Genomic DNA, 20823 nt, shown 5'->3' on the forward strand with positions numbered 1-20823 from the left:
AGGGCAACTGGGAGCACTGGGGGGGCACTGGTGGGTACTGGGAAGGCAGGGTGAGTGCTGGAGGGTGGTGGGAGGTACCAGAAGGTACTGGGGGGTACTGGGAGGGCACTGGGAGCCCTGGGAGGGGGTGCTGGGAGCTCTGGGAGGGCACTAGCAGGTACCAGAAGGTGGGTGGAGGGTACTGGGAGGGCACTGGCAGGTACTGGGGGGTACTGGGAGGGCACTGGGAGCCCTGGGGGGGGGGCACTGGGAGCCCTCTGGGTGCCGCAGCCTCCTCGGGCCCCGCAGGCCCCGTCGCTATGGCAACGGCCGGGTCCCCGCCTGGGGGCCGCCACGAGGGACGCAGAGCGCGCCCATTGGCCAGAAGTTCAAGCGCTCTCTCCCATTGGCCGGCAGGCCTCGCCCTCTCCACACCTGTCGCTCGCGCGGCCCCTTCGCCTCAGCCAATCACGCCGGAGCTGCGGGGCCGAGACAGCCAGTCAGAGCGAGGGGGGCGGTCCCTCCCCTTGACGAGACAGGCGGCGCAGCCAATGGAACCGGGCGATGGGCGGGGCTCCCCAGCACCTGGCGGAGGGGCGTAGCCGGGTTGGCCCAGCCCGGGGGAGGGCGGGGCCTGGCGGGGCGGGGCCGCACCTGGGGCGGGCGGGGGCGCGCAGTGCGGCGGCGGCGGCCATGGCGGGAGCGGCGCGGCGGGGCGGCCCCGGGCCCCGGCCCCGGGTCCTGCTGCTGCTGTTGCTGCTCGGGGTGGCGGCCGGTGAGTGCCCGGAGAGGGCGCGGGGTCCGGGAGGGGGAGCGGGCGGCCGCGAGGTGCCCCAACAATGGGGCGGCCGGTACCGGTAGGGGCGGTGGGTTCCCGGAGGGGGTTGGTTCCGGGTGGCTGAGGGTCAGTCGAGGCCCCCCGGGGCGGTGGTGGTACCGGAGGGGTGGGTGGGGGTCACTCGAGGCGGTGCCGGTACCGGGAGGGTGGTGGGGGGTCCGGTGGGGCGGTGCCGGTACCAGAGGGGTGGATGGGGGTCCTCTGGGGCGGTGCCGGTACCGGGAGGCGCGGTAGGTCCCGGGGGGGCGGATCGACCGGAGGGGGCTGGTTCCGGGTGGCTGCGGGTCGGTTGGTCGAGGCCCCCTGGGGCGGTAGCGGTACCGGGGGGGTTGGCGGGGTCCCCCCGGGGCCGTCCCGATACCGGGGGTGGGGGGGGGGGCGGCGGTGGGTTGCCCGGGAGGGGTCCTGCTACCGGGCGGCGGCTCCCCCGGTGCCATCCAGCGTCCCCGTTCACGGCAGCCCGGTGTGTACCGCGGGGCGGGGGTACCCGGTGCCGCCACGCCCGGCGATAACGGGCTATTAATATCCCGACAGCTCCCTCCCGCCCGCCCCCCAACCCGCGGCCCCGGGGGAGCCCCGTTAGCGCTGAAACCCCGGGGACGCACCGCTCCCGGGGCCGCCGCCACCCCGTTATTTACGGTTTATGGCCGGTTTTGTGGGGTCACCCCACCGCGGGGGGAGACACAACAGCCCCGGGACACCCCCCCCCCCCTCCTCACCCGGATACCGGGATGGGGCTGTGCCGGTGCCGCTGGCCCCATCCCGGCACCCCCCGCCGAGCCCGGCATCGCCCACAATCGGTAACGGGGGGCTCGGGGTGGCGGGGGGGTACGGATCCGGCCGCGCTTCCCGGGGCCGGAAAACCGCCATGGCCAAACATCCCGTCCCGGCGGATGGCGGAGTCGCCCGGTGGCGGGGGCGTCCCTGTCCCGTGCCCCCCACGGGGGTGCCATGGGTGGGTGACATGTGCCCCCGCCTGCCCCGGTTAATGAGTAGCCGATGCCGTGCCACCGACACTCCCAAAGGCCAAAGTTACAAGGTTTGCCACCGGCAAGCGGGCCTGCGGTGGCCTTCCTGCGGTGGCCTTCCTGTTGTGGCCTTCCTGTGGTGGCCTTCCCGTCCCCGCTATTGTGCTGGAGCAATCCTGGAGCCGGTCGGGATTAACCCGATCCCGGCTGATTTGTACCCGGAGCCGGCAGCGCCCGCATCCTGGCCGGGACACCCACCCTGGGGACCCCGTCTTGCTGCGGTTGGTCCCTCGGGATGTCACCTTTGTGCCACTTCTGCCCCAAATCCCACCCAAATCGCCCCCAAATCCTTTCCCCCCAACCTCCCTGGGACGCGGTTCCGGACTCGGCCACGCTGGGGGGGTTCCGATGGCGTTAGCGGCCAGCACCGTGCCACCGCGCCGGCTCCGGGGAGCGGTGCCCAGGAAGCCCTCGGGGGACATCAACCTCCCCGTTTCGCCCTTATTTCACCCCAAAACCGCTCTTTCTGCCGCCACCCGCCCGGGTTTCGCTTGGCAGCGATTCGGGGTGCAAAGGTGGGTTGGGGACGAGGTCATGGCCGTTCCTGGTCACCTTCCCCCACGGCGTGACTCACGCCCGGCGTCGCCGCCGCTGCTGCCGCCGCCGCCGCCTTCCCCGGGCCCGAAACCGGGAGCCGTGCCGGGAAACGCCGGCGTCGAGGACGAAGGACACGGCGAGAGGAGCGGCAGTCGGCGGTGCCACCGCCACGGGGACGGGCAGGGGACACGCGTGTGCGCGGGAGGCGGGGGGGGGGGACGCGGAGGGCAGAGGGGTTGCGAAACGCCCTGGCCCATTTCCTGCGAAACCAGGCAGAAACCGGGCAGGGCCGGGGCGGGGAGCCGGGGGGGGGGGGGGGGGTGACGTGACAGGACAGCGCCCGGAGCAGGCAGGACGGGATTTTCCGGCTCCCCAGACTTGTGACACGCCGGGCACCCGTCACCCCTGCCCTGGGGACCGTCACCGCTGCCCCGGGGCTCCCGGTGACCTCCTTGCCCCGGCCGCAGCCTCCCCGTGTCCCCAGATTTCTCATCCGTGTCCTTTTCCCCCCCCCGCCCCCCGCACACCCCGCAGCCTCCGCGATGGGAGCCCAGGTCACCTCCGAGGACAAACAAGTGCCTGAAAACACCCGTGAGTGCCCCGCTGTCCCCCACCCTGTCACCCTGGGGGGGGGACGGGGATGGACGACACAACCCAGACGTGTCACCCTGGGGGGGGGGGACACACACACACAGCCCAGACGCGTCCCCCTGCCACCCCCTGCAAACGGGCTTTGCCCCGAGGTCCCCAGAGGCCGAGGGGGGCGGTTTGCCGTGTGGGAAGGGGGGGGAAGGGGTTTGGGCGTCCCCGGTTTGGATTGTCACCCTCCGTGGGATGGTGGCACGGCCCCCCCCGCGCCCCCCCCAGCGTCGCTCTCCCCCGGCAGCCACCGACATCCCCTGCTTGGCGTATCGCTCCGGCTGGAACAACCCCCGCATCGAGTGGAAATTCCAGAAGGGCTCCTCGCTCGTCCTCTTCTACTACGGGGGACAGCTGACAGGTACGTGTGTGTGTCCCCCCCCCCTCCTGCCCCCCCCCCCATCTGTCTCCCTCCCTCCCTCCCTCCGGTTCCCAGCCCCGTCTCCTCTCTCTCTCCCGGCAGATCCCTACAAGGACCGGGTCCGGTTTTCCCCCACCAGCATCCACTTCGGCACGGTGACGCGGGAGGACACGGGGAAGTACATCTGCGAGGTGGTGGGGGACGGCAGCCAGATCGCCAAGTCCGAGGTCAACCTCATCGTCCAAGGTGCGCCCCCCCCCCCCGCCCCCCAAACACCCCCCTCCTCCATTGTCCCTTTGCCTGGCTTTGCTGGTCCCGTGTGTGTGTCCCCCCCCGCCTCCAAACCGGTGGCCCATGTCCCCACTTTGGCCACCATGAGCTCAGCCTTGTCCCCACTGCTGGGATGACGCTGGCACCGCCGTCCCGTGCCCTGCGAGCACCTCCCTGACGCCATATTCTGGTAGTCCCCCCCTCCAAACTGGTGGCCCATGTCCCCACCTTGGCCATCACAAGCTCAGCCTTGTCCCTGCCACCGGGAGGACGCTGGCACCGCCGTCCCGTGCCCTGCAAACACCTCCCCGACACCATATTCTGGTAGTCCTCCCCTTGAAATTGGTGGCCCACATCCCCACCTTGGCCTTGTCCCCGCTGCCAGGTGGGGACAGCCAGGGGGGAGGACGCTGGCACTGCCGTCCCGTGCCCTGCAAACACCCCCTGACGCCATATTCTGATAGTCCCCCCCTCCAAACTGGTGGCCCATGTCCCCACCTTGGCCATCACAAGATCAGCCTTGTCCCTGCCACCGGGAGGACGCTGGCACCGCCGTCCCGTGCCCTGCAAACACCTCCCCGACACCATATTCTGGTAGTCCTCCCCTTGAAATTGGTGGCCCACATCCCCACCTCGGCCTTGTCCCCGCTGCCAGGTGGGGACAGCCATGGGGGAGGATGCTGGCACCGCTGCCCCGTGCCCTGCGAGCGCTTCCCTGACGCCATATTCTGGTAGTCCCCCCCTCCAAACCGGTGGCCCATGTCCCCACTTTGGCCACCATGAGCTCAGCCTTGTCCCCACTGCTGGGATGACGCTGGCACCGCCGTCCCGTGCCCTGCAAACACCCCCTGATGCCATATTCTGGTAGTCCCCCCCTCCAAACCGGTGGCCCACGTCCCCACTTTGGCCACCATGAGCTCAGCCCTGTCCCCACTGCTGGGATGACGCTGGCACCGCCGTCCCATGCCCTGCAAACACCCCCTGACGCCATATTCTGGTAGTCCCCCCCCTCCAAAGTGGTGGCCCATGTCCCCGCCTTGACCACCACAAGCTTAGCCTTGTCCCTGCCACCGTGAGGACGCTGGCACTGCCGTCCCGTGCCCTGCAAACGCCTCCCTGACGCCATATTCTGGTAGTCCCCCCCTCGAAGCCGCTGGCCCACGTCCCCACCTCGGCCACCATCGGCAGCAAGACCGTGCTGCGCTGCACCGAGACGGACGGCTCGCCGCCCCCCACCTTCCTCTGGTACCGCGACAGCATGTTGATGCCCGCCGACCCCAAAACCAGCCCCACCTTCCGAAATTCCTCCTACACCCTGGACTCCGCCACGGGGGAACTGGTGAGCGCTGGGGAACCCCCCCCACACACACCCCCTTGCAGCCGCCGCCGCCTTCCTTCCCCCCCCACCCCGGCTCATCTCCCCGCTCCCCTCTTAGATCTTCGAGCCCCTCAGCAGCTTCGACACCGGCGACTACTACTGCGAGGCCACCAACAACGTGGGCGCCCCCCAGAAATCGGACGTTTTCCGCATGGAAGCCAGTAAGGAACGGCAGCGGAGGCCGGTGTTGTCCCCCCCCTTTTCCTTTACCCCCCCCCGACCCCCCCCGCCCAACACCGTGGGGCTTTTCCAAGCTCTGCCCGCGCTGCGTCCGGCACGGGTCGTGTTTTGGTGGCGGGGGGGGACACACACGCCATCACCCCTTCACCCTTCTGGGTTTAATGACGTTAATTAACGGGGGTATTAATGACCCCGCCGCACAGCCCCGGGCTGAAATAAGCCCTCGGCGCGGTGCTGGGGGCCGGGGGGCGGGGGCGGGGGGGGAAAGTTGCCCCCGGGGACGGGTAAAACTCAACTGGGTGGCCCGATTCACCCCCAAACGGCATCTGGCTTTGATGCTGCCCCCCACCCCTTCCCCCACCCCGGAGCAGGGACCCCTCACACCGGGATTTCGGTGGGTGTCCGCGCTGGGATCCCCTTGTGTGTGTGTGTGTTCCCCCCGGCCCCCCCTTCTCCCACATCCCCTTTTTTCCAGGCGAAGTCAACGTCGGCGGCATCGTGGCCGCCGTCGTGGTGCTGCTGATGGTGCTGGGGCTCGCGGCCTTCGGCGTCTGGTTTGCCTACAGCCGGGGATTCTTCAGCAGTGAGTGATGTCCCCCCCCCGTCTCCCCTCAGCTGTCACCCCCCCCCCTCCCCGATGTCCCCCCCTAAAACCCCCCTTCTGCTGCTTTTATTTCAGAGAGAAAAGAGTAAGTGAAGCCGTGACGCTGCTGCCTCCCTCCCGGCGGCCTCCTCTTCCTCCGCCGGTGGGGACGGGTGGTCTCTTCCCCCGCCACCGCCAACAACGGGCTGGGAAGGTGCCTGGAGTGTCACCGGGCGCTCAGGGTGGGGGACAAGGTTGACGGGGCTGGGGGTGATGGTGGTGGTGGTGGTTGGGGGGGGGTGGGGGGGAGAACTCCGGGCAACGTGACGTCTCTCCCGATGTTCCCGCTTTCCGCAGCGCCGCCGGCAAGAAGGTGATTTACAGCCAGCCCTCGCACCGCAGCGAAGTGAGTACGGCCGGGAGCGGGGCGGTGACGTGACGGTGCCACCCGGCTGCGGGTGGCACCGTCACCTCCCCCCGGGGGTGCCCTAAGGGGTCCCCTGGGGCTCGCGGGTGCCACCCCTGTCCCCAGCCTCCCTTCTCTTTGTCCTTCTCGGGGCGAGACGGGCCGCTGGGCACCGTGTCCCGCTCTCCCGGGGGACGGTGGCAGAGCCACCCGGGCTGTCCCCACCCACGGCACCCCTCGTGTGTGGCGGCGGCGTGTCCCCCCCCCGGCTCCCCCGTCACCCTTAACGTCCCCTTTGTCCCCGCAGGGAGAGTTCAAGCAGACGTCCTCCTTCCTGGTGTGAAGCTCCGGCCGTGCCACCGGCTCCTGTAAATGTTCCCCAATTACTGTAGCTACGCCGTGATTTTTAATTGTTATTTTTTTGGTTTTTTGGGGTTTTTTTAAGTATCACCCGGTGCCTTTGCAGTCACCTCAGATGGTGGGTTTTGTTTTTTTTTTTGGGGGGGGGGTGTTAGGTCTCCTGTCCCGTCCCCCCCACCCACCCAGCAGGACCCGTGTCCCCGCGCAGGGACTGCTGCCCTTTGGGGACGTCCCCGTGTCCCCGGGGGGGGGGGGGGTTTCTCGGCCACGGAGGGGACAGGGCTGCAGTGGGGGCTGGTGTAACCCCACGTCCCCGTCCCCCCCCCCTGCCCCCAGCTCTCCTGGGGGGTGGGAGCGAACCAGTCCCAGCCTCCCACTGGTCCCAGTTGCCCCCCTGTCCTGGGCGGCGGGGCGGGGGGGGCCAGACCGAGCCCGTGGCCACTGGAAATAAATAACCTGTGTCCTCGTACCGAGCGCCCAGTGCCCTTCCCGGGGAGGGGGGCGGGGGGGGAAAATGGCTCTTCTCCCCCCCCACCCCCCACCACCTGCTTTTGGGGTTGAGGGGGGGGGACCCTGGGGACATTGGGATCCCCCCCCCCCAGCTCCGGCGCAGGCGGCAGAGCCCTTCCCCGCCGTCAACGTAACCTTTATTTAGTAACAGCTTCGCTTTTTCTCCCCCAAATCGAGGACGAGACCCCGGGGGGGGGGAGGGGGGGGGGGCTCCGGAGAGCCAGTTCTGTGCTGGGGAGGGGGGGGGGACGACACACACGACACTTTCCTTCCCCGTTATATATATATAGATTAGTCGCACTATATATATATATATTTATATATATACGTATGTATATGGTATCACCTGGCCTCAGCGGGGCGGGGGGGGCCGGGGGGGGCAGCCGGGGACGCGCGTTAATAGCAGAGCTCTACGTTAGCAGCAGCGACGGGGCTGGGGGGGGGGGGGGGGGGGTCCCCAGCCCGGAGGTGGGGGGGACGCGGCGCCGCAGCCGCGTCCGATATCGGTGACGCCCCAGTGTGTGTGTGTGTATGTCCCCCCCACCCCCCCCCCCCGGCCCCGGCAAGCCGCGGAGGCGAGGGGGGGCTGCTGGAGGAGGGGGGGGGGTGGGGGGTCAGGGGGGCTTCTCCTGCCTCAGTTTCCCCAGTGGAGCGTGCGATGAGCCCGGGCGCCCCCGGGGGGCTGGGTGCTGTGGGGAGGGCGAAGGGGGGGGCTGGGGGGGGTGTGCGTTGCCCCCCCCTGCTTCGGCCTGAGCCTCCCACGTGCACGTGTCCCTCCACACGTGCAGCGAGCGGCCTCGGGTCTCAGCCCGGGGTGGGACGGGGCAGCGAGATGGCTCCCGGCTGGCAAGAAGCGGTGGCCCCCCCGCTGTCCCCGGGGGCGGGAGGTGGCCATATCCGTCCCTGGGGGCTGGAGGTGGCCGTGTGTTTGTGTGTCGTCCCCCCCCACCCCCCGCCCTGGGGACAGCATCTCCCCGCAGGGTTGTGACCTGCGGTGGGCCAGGGGCCTCTGGCTGGTGTTAGTGGAGCTTTAGGGGAGGGGGACGGGGACAGTCCTGTCCCCAGGGGCTTGGGACAGGGGATGACACCCCACCAGCCGGTGGGCGAGCACCCAAGGGGTGAAATGGCCTGGATAATGGGACGGAGGGAAGAGCCGGTGGCTTCTCTGAGGGCTGTGGCACCTCCAGGGGCTGGTGGCACCTCCAGCAGTGGTGGCATCTCTGGGGCTGGTGGCACCTCCAGCAGTGGTAGCATCTCTGGGGCTGTGGCACCTCCAGGGGCTGGTGGCATCTGGGGCTGGTGGCACCTCCAGCAGTGGTGGCACCTCTAGGGACTAGTGGCACCTCCGGGCTGGCGGCACCTCCAGGGGCTGGTGGCATCTCCAGGGGCTAGTTGCATCTTGGGCTGGTGGCATCTCTAGCAGTGGTGGCATCTTCAGGGCTTGTGGCATCTCCGGGGGCTTGTGGCACCTCAGCAGTGGTGGCATCTCCAGGACTAGTGGCATCTTGGGCTGGTGGCACCTCCAGCATTGGTGGCATCTCCAGGGGCTGGTGGCACCTCCACTGTCTAGTGGTATCTCCAGGGGCTAGTGGCATCTTGGGCTGGTGGCATCTCCAGGGACTTGTGGCATCTCTGGGGTTGGTGGCACCTCCAGCGTCTGGTGGCATCTTGGGCTGGTGGCATCTCCAGGGGCTGGTGGCACCTCCAGCATTGGTGGCATCTCCAGGGGCTGGTGGCACCCCCAGTGTCTGGTGGCATCTTGGGCTGGTGGCACCTCCAGCAGTGGGCATCTCCAGGGCTTGTGGCACCTCCAGCACTGGGCATCTCCAGGGTTGGTGGCATCTCCAGCAGTGGTGGCATCTCTGGGGCTGGTGGCACCTCCAGGGGCTGGTGGCATCTCCGGGGCTGGTGGCACCTCTGGCGGCGTCGGCGGCGTCCCGGCGGGCACTCAGACATTGCTGATGCGCACGCTCAGGGGGGCCCCCTCCCGCTCCCGCTCCGCCGCCTCCCGCAGGGACTCCTCCAGCTTCACCTTCTCGGGGTCCCCGAACCGGACGGTCTCGTGGAGGCAACAGGGCGCCGTCACCTTCACCACCTGGTCGAAGAGGCTGAAGTCGGCCACGTACTTGCCGCTGGCCGAGAGGGAGATGGCCGGGGTGAACTCGTAGCCCCAGAGGATCTCCTCGGGCAGGTAGGAGGTGCGCACTTGGCACGTGGCGCTGGTGGACTCCACGGTGCCGCTGAGGATGACCACCAGCTCGAAGTCGCCTTCGCCCGTCCGGAGGGCCATGTCCCGGAAGGGGCTGGCGTCGTCCACCACGTGGTAGAAGGTGAGGGGCAGGATGAGGAAGGGGCTGTCGGAAGAAGTGTCCACCTGGAAGTCCACGTTGACCTGGTTGAGGCGGACGCTCTCGCCCTCCTTGGTGAGGTGGGTCTGGAGGAGTTTGCCCGTCACCTGGCAGCCGATGAGGAGGCTCTTGCGCATGTTGGCCACGCGGATCATCAGGCAGGTCTTGCCGTTGTGTTGGGCCACCACCGCGTTTTGGCTGAACTTGATGGTCTCGGCGCGTTTCTTGGGCCGGGCGATCTTGGCCAGGAATGTGCCGGTGATGAAGATCTCCATGATGGTGGTGAGGACCAGCTGGGTGATGAGCAGGACGATGGCGAGGGGACACTCCTCGCTGATGTAGCGGAAGCCGTAGCCAATGGTGGTCTGGGACTCCAGGGAGAAGAGGAAGGCGCCAGTGAGGGTGTGCACCTGCATGACGCACGGCGTGTGGTTGGCCGGCGGGTCGAACTCCAGCAGGTCCCCGTGGACCACGGCCACCAGGTACCAGATGACGCCAAAGGCAAACCAGGTGCCGGCGAAGGTGGCGGAGAAGAGGATGAGCTTGTACCGCCATTGCATGTCGATGAAGGTGGTCCACAGGTCCTTGAGGTACAGGAAGCGCTTGTCGGCGATGTGCTCCATCCGCACGTTGCTGCGGCCATCCTTGGTCATCACCCGGCGCCGGCGCAGCCCCGAGCCGATGAGCGGGCGGCTGTCGGTCTGCGTGGTCTGGCTGTAGTACACCTTGGTGGCCGACGTCATCTGGAAGAGGCCGTGATGGGAGGGGAGGTGAGGAGGGGCTGCCGGGGAGAGAGTGGAGGTGGTGGTGGTGGTGGGTGTTGAGTCAGTGGGCGGAGGGATGGAGAAGATGGAGAAGACGGAGCGAGGGAAGGACGGATGGGAAGATGGATCAATGGATGGATGGGAAGATGGATGGAGAAGAAGGATCAATGGAGGGATGAAGAGGGATGAAGATGGACAGTTGCAGAGGATGGATAGAGAAGATGGACAGATGGAGGAAGAGGGATGGAGAAGATTGACAGATGGAGAGGATGGATAGAGAAAAGGGATGGATGGGAAGATGGATGGAGAAGAAGGATCAATGGAGGGATGACGAGGGATGGAGAGGATGGATAGAGAAGATGGATGAAGAGGGATGGAGAAGACGGAGAAGACAGAGAGGATGGACAGAGAAAAGGGATGGATGGATGGATGGATGGGAAGAGGGATGGAGAAGAAGGATCAATGGATAGATGAAGAGGGATGGAGAAGACGAAGCAAGAGAGGGATGGAGGAGAGAGGGATGGAGAAGAAGGATCAATGGAGGGATGAAGAGGGATGGAGACTGACAGATGGAGAGGATGGATAGAGAAGATGGATGGATGGGAGGATGGATGGATGAAGAGGGATGGAGAAGATGGAGCAAGGGAGGGATGGAGGAGAGGGATGGATGGGAAGATGGATGGAGAAGAAGGATCGAGGGAGGGATGAAGGAGAGGATGGAGAGAATGGACAGAGAAGATGGATGGATGGATGGATGGATGGATTGATAGATGGGGTGTGGGTAAGAGGATGGATGATGGATGGATGGATGATGGATGGATGGGGTGTAGGTAAGAGGATGGATGGATGGATGATGGATGGATGGGTGATGGATGGATGGGGTGTAGGTAAGAGGATGGATGGATGGATGGATGGATGGATGGATGGATGGATGGGTGATGGATGGATGGGGTGTGGGTAAGAGGATGGATGGATGGATGATGGATGGATGAGCAAAGGAATTTCTTGGCCCTGGGGGACGGGTGGAGGGACAGAGGGGACGGCCGGGGGGTGAGGACAGTTGGGTGTCCGTTGGGTGGATGGGCTGGAGCTGAGGGGGTGGCAGGTGGAGGGGAAGGATGTGGGGCACAGCGATAGCTGTGGGGTGCAGTGGGGCACGGAGGGGTGGGGGTGGGAGCTGGGGGGGGGGGACGACACCCCCCTCCCGGCAGCAGCGGGCAGGCGGGGGCTGAGGCCGGGAGGACTCATCTCACGGCAGGGGGGTGCTCAGGGCAGAGCCCCCCCCCCCCCCACGCTGTCCCCAGGCACCGTGGGGACATGGAGCGCGTAGGGGGGGGACACGGAGCGTGTGGGGGGGGACACGGAGCGTGTGGGGGGGGACACGGAGCGCGTAGGGGGGGACACGGAGCGCGTAGGGGACCCTGGCCCGGCCGCGGAGACCTGACAGATTCGTGGCACCTCAGAGATGGGGGCTGCTGTGGCTCCCACCCCTCCTGCAGCCACCGTCCCTGCTGTCCCTCTGTCCCCTGCCACCCTCCGTCCCTCTCCCAACCCATCCCCGTCCCCTCGTGTCCCCTGGCAGCTCCCCCCACCCCCAGCTCCCCGCCATCCCGTGGGGGGGGATCCCGGCCCGGTGGGAGGAAGAGGAAGGGGGATGAATGGAAGGTGACAGGGACAAATGGCTGGTGGCAGCGCCAGGCGCATTTCCGTCCCTGTCCCCGTCCCCTGTCCCCTGCCAGCCCCGGCCACCACCGCCCCCACAGAAAAGGCCTTTTCAGCCCACGCCAGCGTTTGGCCCCGCCACGGCTTCCGCCACGGATGCGGCAAGGGCAGCGTGCCGGGGACACCGGGGACGCCGGGGACACCGGGGGCACGGTGGCACCCTGGGGGGTCTCCTTGGAGCCCGGTGTCCCTGCGCTCGCCAAGGCCGGGGGGAAGCGGGTGGCACTGCTACCGTCCAGCCCGCACCGCGTCCCCTCCCGGTGAAAGGCAGAGGGGGACGGTGGCACCGGGGACTGAGCTGCTGGCTGTCCCCAAAGCCACTGTGTGTCCCCAAAGCCACCCTGGCCCCAAGAGTCACCTGTGTCCTGGGGCTGCTGGGAGTCCCCAGAGCCACCATGTCCCCAAAGCCACCATGTCCCCAGAGTCACCCTGTGTCCTGGAGCTGCTGGGGGTCCCCAAAGCCACGGTGTGTCCCCAAAGCCACCCTGTCCCAAGAGTCCCCATGTGTCCTGGGGCTGCTGCGGGTCCCTAGAGCCACCATGTCCCCAGTGTCACCCTGTGTCCTGGAGCTGCTGGGGGTCCCCAAAGCCACCCTGGCCCAAGAGTCCCCGTGTGTCCTGGAGCTGCTGAGGGTCCCAGAGCCACCATGTGTCCCAAAGCCACCCTGTCCCCAGAGTCCCCGTGTGTCCTGGGGCTGCTGAGGGTCCCCAGAGCCACCATGTGTCCCCAAAGCCACCCTGTCCCCAGAGTCCCCGTGTGTCCTGGGGCTGCTGAGGGTCCCCAGAGCCACCGTGTGTCCCCAAAGCCACCCTGTCCCCAGCGCTCTGCCATACCGGGCAGCGACAGGCACCAGCACGTCCCCAGCCGCATCCCCGGGGGGGGACACCGTGGTCCCTGCACCCCCACAAAGTCCCCTCTGGGGTCCCTGCACCCTCTTTAGGGCTCAGACCCCCCCCTTTTTGGGGGGGTTTCCCACCCTCAGGGTCCCCGCATCCACCTTTGGGGTCCCCACACTCTCTTTTTTTGGGGGGGGGGGGGGGTGTCCTCTGCGCACTCCAGTATCCCCTGCCCCCCTTCTGGGGTGTCTCACCCCCCTCCTCGAGGTCCCCAGGCCCCTCTTTGGGGTCTCTGCCCCCACCCCCCGCCCCCCCCCTCGCCTTCATTTTTTGGGGTCACCGCGTCTCGCACGGCCGCCGGCACGGGTTGGGGGGGGGGGGGGAAGGCGCGTGCCCCGTGCCCCCGGGCCTGCGGGGACACGGGTTGTGACAAGCCGGCGCTTGTTCCCGACGCGGGGACGGTGCCCGCGGGCACGACGGGTTACCCATTAACACCCCCCCACACCGCCCCCCCCCCCCCCCCTCGCCGCCGTGCCTCAGTTTCCCTCCCCCTTCTCCAGCGACGCTCCCACGCTGGGGGCGAGCGCAGGGATCCAGTCCCCAATTTGGGGGGTGGGGTGGGGGGGACACGACACACACACACACAGGGGGACACGTCCCGTCCCCCCCCCGCCCCCCCCCCCCCCCCCACAGCCTCCTCCTCCATCTCGCCGCGTCCCGCTGGCACCACCAGCCCGGGCACCGTTCCCACACCCGGTGCCAGCCATGGCCGGGCTCCCCGCCAGTTCCCCCCCCCCGCCACAACCTCCATCCCCAAACTGGGGCGCTGGCATCATACTGGTGGCAACTGGGGGGGGGGGGGATGGGGGAAGCGGGACCCCCATGGTGGCGTTGATGGCAGGGCCGGGGGGGGCTGCGGCCGGCGGTGGGGCAGGGTGCCGTGGGGGTGTGGGGCGGCTGTGCGAGGCGAGGTGGGGGACACACACACACACACACACACACGCACCCCCCCCCCCGGAGAGGGGGGGGGGGACGGGGACAGTGGGGCCATTGTGCGCCCCGGCGGCGAGGCCTCAATGGAGCTGGCGGGGCACAAAGGCGCTTTGACGAAGCCCTTCGTTAACATGCAGGGCCCCGCGCGCCCCGACGCCAGCGCGGCCCCCCCCCCCCCCCGACGGGGGTCCCGGGGTGGTTGGGAGCCGGGGAGGGCCCCCCCCCCACCCCATCACCGCCACCCACCCCCCCCCAGTCCCCCCCTTCCAATCCCACACCCCCGTATCCACCCGCTTTGACCCCAAATTTAGGCCCCGCGCCCCTTCACGCCACCACCCGGGACACGCCGGGGGGGGGGGAAGATGACAGGAGTCGTGGCCCCCCCCCCCCCCCCCCCAACCCCGGCCATGGGGACCCTCATCTCGCCCCCCACCCCCCCCCCGCAGCACCGGGGGGGACACCTCAAAATGGTGATTTTTTGGGGGTGTTTCCTCCTCCCACCCCCCCCCCAAGCGCTGCCCAACCCTCGTTCAGCCGACGGCGGAGGCGAAAAAGCAGATTTCCGCCCCCCCACCCCCACCCCCGCCAGAAACGGGTGGAAAAAGCCCGGTTTGGCCCTTTTTCGAGGTGCCCACGGGCGCAGGTGCCCCGTGGATAAGGGCGGGGGGGGGTGGGGGGGGGGTGTCCCCCCCACGGCGTCTCCACGGCGTCCCCATGGCTCAGCCCCCCCGTAGCCATCGGAGAAGCCACCGCGGCCCCCCCCGGTAACCGCAGCCCCCTCCAACCCACCCCGGTAACCTCGTTAACCCCCAGCCTCATTAACTCAGAGCCTCGTCAAGCCCCAGGCCCGTTAACCCAGAGCCTCGTTAACCCAGAGCCTCGTTAATCCAGAGCCTCGTTAACCCCCAGCCCCGTTAACCTGCAGCCTGGGCAGCTCCCAGCCCGGTTAACCCCCACCAGGGGTAACCCACAGCCTGGTTAACCCACACCCGGGTAACCCACAAGCTGGTTAACCCCTACCAGGGGTAACACATGGCCTGATTAACCCACACCCGGGTAACCCATGGCCTGGTTAACCCCCACCAGGGGTAACCCACGGCCCAGTTAACCCACTCCAGGGGTAACTCACAGCCCGGTTAACCCACACACGGGTGACCCCCAGACCAGTTATCCTGCAGCCTGGGTTAACCCACAGCGGGGTTAATCCGCAGGCAGATTACCCTGCAGCTGGGATAACCTGCGCCCCGGGTAACCCACACCCGGGATAACCCACACCCGGGTAACCCACAGCCCAGATAACCTACAACCGGGATAACCCACACCCGGGATAACCCACACCCGGTTATACCGGTGCGGCCAATCCACCGTGGCTAATCCGCACCCCGCTAATCCAGCGTAGCTAATCCGCAGCCCGGCTAATCCGGCGTGACTAACCCACGGCCCGGGTCGCCCAGCACAGCCACGCTGCGGTCCCAGCTAGCCCAGGGTGGCTAACCCACAGCTCGGTTAACCCACAGCCCGGTTAACCCGCAGCCCGGTTAACCCAGTGGAGCCACTCTATCGTCCCAGCTAACCCAGGGTGACTAACCCACAGCCTGGTTAACCCACAGCCCAGTTAACCTGCAGCCCGGTTAACCCTCAGCCTGGTTAACCCTCAGCCTGGTTAACCCAGTGGAGCCACTCTATGATCCCAGCTAGCCCAGGTGACTAACCTGTAGCCTGGTTAACCCGCAGCCTGGTTAACCCGCAGCCCAGTTAACCCACAGCCTGGTTAACCCACAGCCCGGTTAACCCAGTGGAGCCACTCTATGGTCCCAGCTAACCCAGGGTGACTAACCCACAGCCTGGTTAACCCGCAGCCTGGTTAACCCTCAGCCCAGTTAACCCACAGCCTGGTTACCCAGAGCCTTGTTAACCCAGTGGAGCCACTCTATGATCCCAGCTAGCCCAGGGTGACTAACCTGTAGCCTGGTTAACCCCGCAGCCTGGTTAACCCGCAGCCAGTTAACCCACAGCCTGGTTAACCCACAGCCCGGTTAACCCAGTGGAGCCACTCTATGGTCCCAGCTAACCCAGGGTGACTAACCCACAGCCTGGTTAACCCGCAGCCTGGTTAACCCGCAGCCCAGTTAACCTGCAGCCCGGTTAACCCACAGCCTGGTTAACCCATAGCCTGGTTAACCCATAGCCCGGTTAACTCACAGCCTGGTTAACCCATAGCCTGGTTAACCCATAGCCCGGTTAACCCTCAGCCTGGTTAACCCTCAGCCTGGTTTAACCCAGTGGAGGCACTCTCTGGTCCCAGCTAACCCAGGGTGACTAACCCACAGCCCGGTTAACCCGCAGCCTGGTTAACCCACAGCCCATCCGGGGCCACCAACCCAGCGCTCGGGGTCCCCGTTGCCCCCCGTGGGGACGGGGTGGGGGACACGGGGACACTCCACCCCCCCCTGACCCAAACGCCCTTGAACGGCCCGTCCCCGGGGACCCAAACCCACGGCGGGGGGGGATTAACCCCCCCCACCCACCCACCCAGCGCCGGGCTGAGACCCCCCGGCCTCGTTACACCAGTTGGGGGGGGCCCAGGAAGAGTGGGGAGTGCTCAGGTGTCCCCCACCGCCATGGGGGGGTCCCTATTTGGGACTTGGCTCTGGGGGGGGCCTCAGGCCTCCCTCCCCCGGGGCTGCGGGGACCTCGGGGCTGGGGGGGGACGACACTGCGGGGGGGGGGCTGCTGTGCCCCTCTGTCCCTCAAGGTCCCCCTGCGCTGGGGGGGAGAGGGGGGACATGGGGGTACGTGACACGGGGACGCGGGGATATGGGGATACAGGGACATGGGGACACGGGGATAAGGGGACACGGGATACGGGGACATGGGGATACGGGGACATGGGGACACAGGGATACAGGGACACAGGGACATGGGGACACGGGGATACAGGGACATGGGGATACGGGGACATGGGGATACGGGGACACAGGGACATGGAGACATGGGGATACGGGGACATGGGGATACGGGGACACGGGGACGTGGGGACACAGGGACATGGGGATATGGGGATACAGGAACATGGGACACAGGGACATGGGGATACGGGGATACAGGACATGGGGATACAGGGACACAGGGACATGGAGACACGGGGATACAGGGACACGGGGACATGGGGACACGGAGACATGGGGATACGGGGATACAGGGACATGGGGATACGGGGACACAGGGACATGGGGACACGGGGACATGGGGATACGGGGATACAGGGACATGGGGATATGGGGATACAGGGATACGGGGACATGGGGACTGAGGTACAAGGGGATACGGGGACATGGGGGTATGTGACATGGGGACATGGGGACATGGGAATATGGGAACATGGGGACATGGGGATATGGGGACATGGGGACATGGGGATACGGGGACATGGGGACATGGCATGGGATACGGGGACACGGGGATATGGGAATATGGGGACATGGGGATACGGGGCAGGGGGACATGGGGACTGGAGGTACAGGGGGATACGGGGACATGGGGGTACGTGACATGGGGGTACGTGACACGGGGGTACGTGACACGGGGACATGGGGATGTGCAGAATGGGGATCCGGGGACACAGGACAGGGGGACAGGGGGATCCGGGGATGCCGGGATGGGAGGACACAGGGTCACAGGGATATGGGGACAGGGGGATATGGGGACACGGGGACGTGGGGATGTGGGACATGGGACATGGCGATGTGGGACATGGGGACACGGGATGTGGGGATATGGGGATGTGGGGACACGGGGACATGGGGACATGGCGATGTGGGACATGGGGACACGGGGATGTGGGGATATGGGGATGTGGGGACACGGGGACATGGGATATGAGGACACGGGGATACGGGGACATGGGACACAGGGTTGTGGGGGTGTATGGGGACACAGGGATGTGGGACGTGGGGACGTGGGGGTCAGGGGACAGGGGGACGTGGGGAGATGGGGGCACAGGGATGCAGTGCTACGGGGGACACGGGGACGTGGGGCTCCGGGGGAGACGGGGGGAGGATGTAGTTCTATGGGGACACGGGGCTCCGGGGGACGTGGGGACACGGGGGGACATGGGGTGTGGGGACACGGGGACGTAGTTCTGTGGGGACGTGGGGTGACGGGGTCCCGGTGGCTGCGGGGGACGGATGAGGGTCCAGCGGCGCCGGCCGGTGCCCGCGCCCCTCGGGGCGCCCCGGAGGGGACAGGGGACCCCCGGGGCCCCACCCCGGGCGCCCCCCGCCCCCGGCCGCCCTTACCTTGCTCGGGGTGGTTGGGGGGGGGGGGGACTTGGGGGGGGTCCCGGCCTCGCTCAGCCCGGTCGCCGCCCGTCGCCGCCCATGGGCTTTAATGGCTCGGCGGGGCGGCGGCGGCGGGACGGGACGGGACGGGCCCCCCCCGCGTGTGTGTGTGTGTGTGTGTGTGTCCGTGTGTCCGTCCCCCCCCCGCCTCGCCGGGGCACCGATTGGCGGGGCCGGGGAGGGGGCCCGGGGCGGGGAGGAGCCGCCGGGGGCGGGACGGGGGTTAATGGGTGGAAAACGAGCCGGCACCGGGTCACGTTACCGGCCACGGGGGGCGAGGGGGGGGGGGGCGAGGGGACCGCGGCCACCGGCACCGGGGGGGGGGGGTCCGGAACCGGCACCGGACGGAGACACCCCCCCCAGCACCACCACCACCCCCGGTCACAGCAGCGCCCCCCCCCCTCGCCCCGAGCATCCCTGTGCGTGGGGTGACGAGGGGAGCGGGGTGTCCACCCGTGGGCACCCACCCGCGCAGGGACACGGACACACACACACACACACACACACCCCCCACAGCAGCACCCCCCCGGGGGGGCAACGCCCGCCCCGATGCTGCTAATTGCGGGGGGGGCAGCGGGGGTGGGGGGACAGGGAGCTTGTGGGGCCGTGGGCTGTGGGTCGCAGAGCTGCGGGGCTGTGGGGCCGTGGGGTGCGGGGCCGTGGGTCTTTGGGACCGTGGGTGCATGGGAATGTGGGGCCGTGGGGCCGTGGGGCCATAGGGATGTGGGTCTTTGGGAGCGTGGGTCCGTGGGAGCGTGGGGCACGGAGCTGTGGGGCTGTGGGCTGGGGGTCCGTGGGTCCATGGGGTGCGGGTCCGTGGGTCCATGGGGTGCGGACCCGTGGGTCTTTGGGACCGTGGGTCCGTGGGGCGTGGAGCTGTGGGGCCGTGGGTCTTTGGGACCGGGGGTCCGTGGGAGCGTGGGGCACGGAGCTGTGGGGCTGTGGGAGCGTGGGGTGTGGGTCCGTGGGGCTGTAGGTCCGTGGGTCGCGGCGTCGCGGCCGCCCCACACAAGGCCCCGCTGTTCCCGGGCCGGGGCCGGTTCCCCAGGGCCGCGGTACAAAGCGCCTTTGTCCGCCCGGGGGGGGGCCGGGGAGGCGTGGGGGCTCCCGGAGGCACCGGGGGAGGGCCTGGCCACCGACTGAGGGGCCTGGGCCACCGACGGCAGGGGGGCCTGGCTAGTGACCACTGAGCCCTGGCTAGTGATGGGGGTCCTGGATGGTGCTGGGGGGTCCTGGCTGTGATGGGGGGAGCTGGGCTAATGATGGGAAGTGCTGGGCTAGTGATGGGGGGCCCTGGGCTAGTGAGGGGGGGGAGATTGGGTAGTGAGAGGGGGCCTGGGCTAGTGAAGGTAGCCCTGAGCTAGTGAGGGAAGGGCCTGGACTAATGAGGGGGCCCTGGGCTAGTGAGGGGGGGCTCTGGGCTAGTGAAGGGTCCCCGGGCTAGTGAGGGGTGGCCTCTGGGCTAGTGAGGGGGGGAGCTTGGCTAGTGAGAGAGGGCCTGGGCTAGTGGGGGGGAGCTAGGCTAGTGAGGGAAGGGCCTGGACTAGTGAGGGGCGCCCCTGGGCTAGTGAAGGGGGGCTCTGGGCTAGTGAATGGTCCCCGGCTAGTGAGGGGGGCCTCTGGGCTAGTGAGGGGGGGGAGCTTGGCTAGTGAGAGAGGGCCTGGGCTAGTGAGGGGGCCCTGGGCTAGTGAGGGGGGGCTCTGGGCTAGTGAGGGAAGGGCCTGGGCTAGTGAGGGGGCCCTGGGCTAGTGAGGGGGGGCTCTGGGCTAGTGGTGGTGGGGGAGCTTGGCTAGTGAGAGAGGGCCTGGGCTGGTGGGCAGCGGCGGGGGGGCTCTGGGCTAGCAAGGGAGAGGCCTGGGCTAGTGTGGCTCAGCTGCGGCTCCCAATGCGGTGCCTGGGCCAGCGCGGGGGGGGTTGGGGGGGGGGGCGGATCTCGTGTGCCCCCCCGGGGGCGTTCTCAGTGTCACACGCGTGTGTCCCCGTCCGTGTGTGTCCCCCCCCCCCCCGCAGGTGTGCGCACCTGCCCCCCCCCCCCCCCATAACTGCGGGGGCGGGGGAGGGGGGGGCGGGTCCGGGCGGCCGGGGGGTGGGGGGGGGGGGCGGGTTTTTGGTGAGGATTTCGGTATTTTTAGCCGCGCGCAGCCGTTGCCGGGGAACGGCGCGGGGGGGGAAGGGGGGGGGGGGGGGGACACACACACGGACACCGGGACCAGGGGAGGTGTTGGGGGGGGGGGGGGGGGGGGGGGCGATCCTGCGCGGCCGGGCCCTGAGCACCCCCCCCCCCACCCCGGTTTGGCCCCCCCCCCCCGGTTTGGCCCCCCCCCGGCGCCATGCGCGCAGCCTGCGCGGCCCGGCGGGAGCGGCGGCCGCGGGGCGAGCGGTGAGTGCGGGGCCGGGGGGGGGCGGACACGAGGTTGGGGGGGGGGGGGGGGGGGGGGGCACGATGACAGACCCGGAGGGGGGGACGACACGGACCGCGGGGGGGGGACTACACAGACTGGGGACACACACAGACGGGGGGGGGGGAACGGGCCGGGGGGGGGGGGACACGGACTTGGGGGGGCGACAGACCTGGGGGGGGGGGGGGACACACGGAGCGCGGGGGGGGGGGGACACGGACTTGGGGGGGCGGGGGGGACACGGAGCGGGGGGGGACACACGGACTTGGGGGGGCCGGGGCGACAGACCCGGGGGGGGGGGGGCGGTGACACGGAGCGGGGGGGGGGGAACACGGGCCGGGGGGAGGGGGG

At 68.5% G+C, this 20823-nt stretch overlaps 4 protein-coding genes across 5 annotated transcripts in view; 3 read left to right on the top strand and 1 right to left on the bottom strand.

Annotated features, from left to right (window-relative positions):
• The first annotated feature begins 596 nt into the window (after nt 1-596).
• On the top strand, nt 597-6668 carry F11R (F11 receptor). 2 transcript variants are annotated; one of them, XM_063357548.1, is made up of 10 exons: nt 597-754; nt 2917-2973; nt 3269-3382; nt 3485-3628; nt 4789-4991; nt 5089-5191; nt 5686-5790; nt 5890-5899; nt 6151-6199; nt 6507-6668. In XM_063357548.1, exons 1-10 carry the CDS (start codon nt 673-675, stop codon nt 6540-6542), a joined length of 903 nt encoding a protein of 300 aa, XP_063213618.1. In that variant the 5' UTR covers nt 597-672; the 3' UTR covers nt 6543-6668. The 2 variants fall into 2 exon arrangements, 1 of the variants encoding a protein (XP_063213618.1); XR_010073889.1 differs by having other exon boundaries at nt 5686-5793; nt 5890-6199.
• Nucleotides 6669-8944: 2276 nt separating this feature from the next.
• On the bottom strand, nt 8945-18038 carry KCNJ10 (potassium inwardly rectifying channel subfamily J member 10). Its single transcript, XM_063357539.1, has 2 exons — nt 18031-18038; nt 8945-10160 (listed from the first exon to the last, which is right to left on the bottom strand). Exon 2 carries the CDS (start codon nt 10158-10160, stop codon nt 9018-9020), a length of 1143 nt encoding a protein of 380 aa, XP_063213609.1. The 5' UTR covers nt 18031-18038; the 3' UTR covers nt 8945-9017.
• LOC134526110 (junctional adhesion molecule A-like) overlaps nt 17270-20823 on the top strand; it is a 7661-nt gene continuing 4107 nt past the window's right edge. The window contains exon 1 of the mRNA XM_063357614.1: nt 17270-17290. Within this exon, the coding sequence (XP_063213684.1) occupies nt 17270-17290 (21 nt within the window). The remainder of the gene's footprint in view (nt 17291-20823) is intronic.
• Nucleotides 20435-20823, top strand: part of KCNJ9 (potassium inwardly rectifying channel subfamily J member 9) — a 23549-nt gene continuing 23160 nt past the window's right edge. Inside the window, exon 1 of the mRNA XM_063357536.1 lies at nt 20435-20453. The gene's annotated coding sequence lies outside the window, so the exon portion shown is untranslated. The remainder of the gene's footprint in view (nt 20454-20823) is intronic.

Source organism: Chroicocephalus ridibundus, chromosome 21, assembly GCF_963924245.1.
Source record: "Chroicocephalus ridibundus chromosome 21, bChrRid1.1, whole genome shotgun sequence".
NCBI lineage: Eukaryota > Metazoa > Chordata > Aves > Charadriiformes > Laridae > Chroicocephalus > Chroicocephalus ridibundus.

Excerpts from the sequence above, each read along its gene's own strand:
- F11R (XM_063357548.1), top strand. The coding sequence starts at position 673 with ATGGCGGGAGCGGCGCGGCGGGGCGGCCCCGGGCCCCGGCCCCGGGTC. Across the intron at positions 755-2,916 it reads GCTGCTCGGGGTGGCGGCCG|CCTCCGCGATGGGAGCCCAG; the intron begins GTGAGTGCCCGG and ends CACACCCCGCAG. Across the intron at positions 6,200-6,506 it reads AGCCCTCGCACCGCAGCGAA|GGAGAGTTCAAGCAGACGTC; the intron begins GTGAGTACGGCC and ends TTGTCCCCGCAG.
- KCNJ10 (XM_063357539.1), bottom strand. The coding sequence starts at position 10,160 with ATGACGTCGGCCACCAAGGTGTACTACAGCCAGACCACGCAGACCGAC.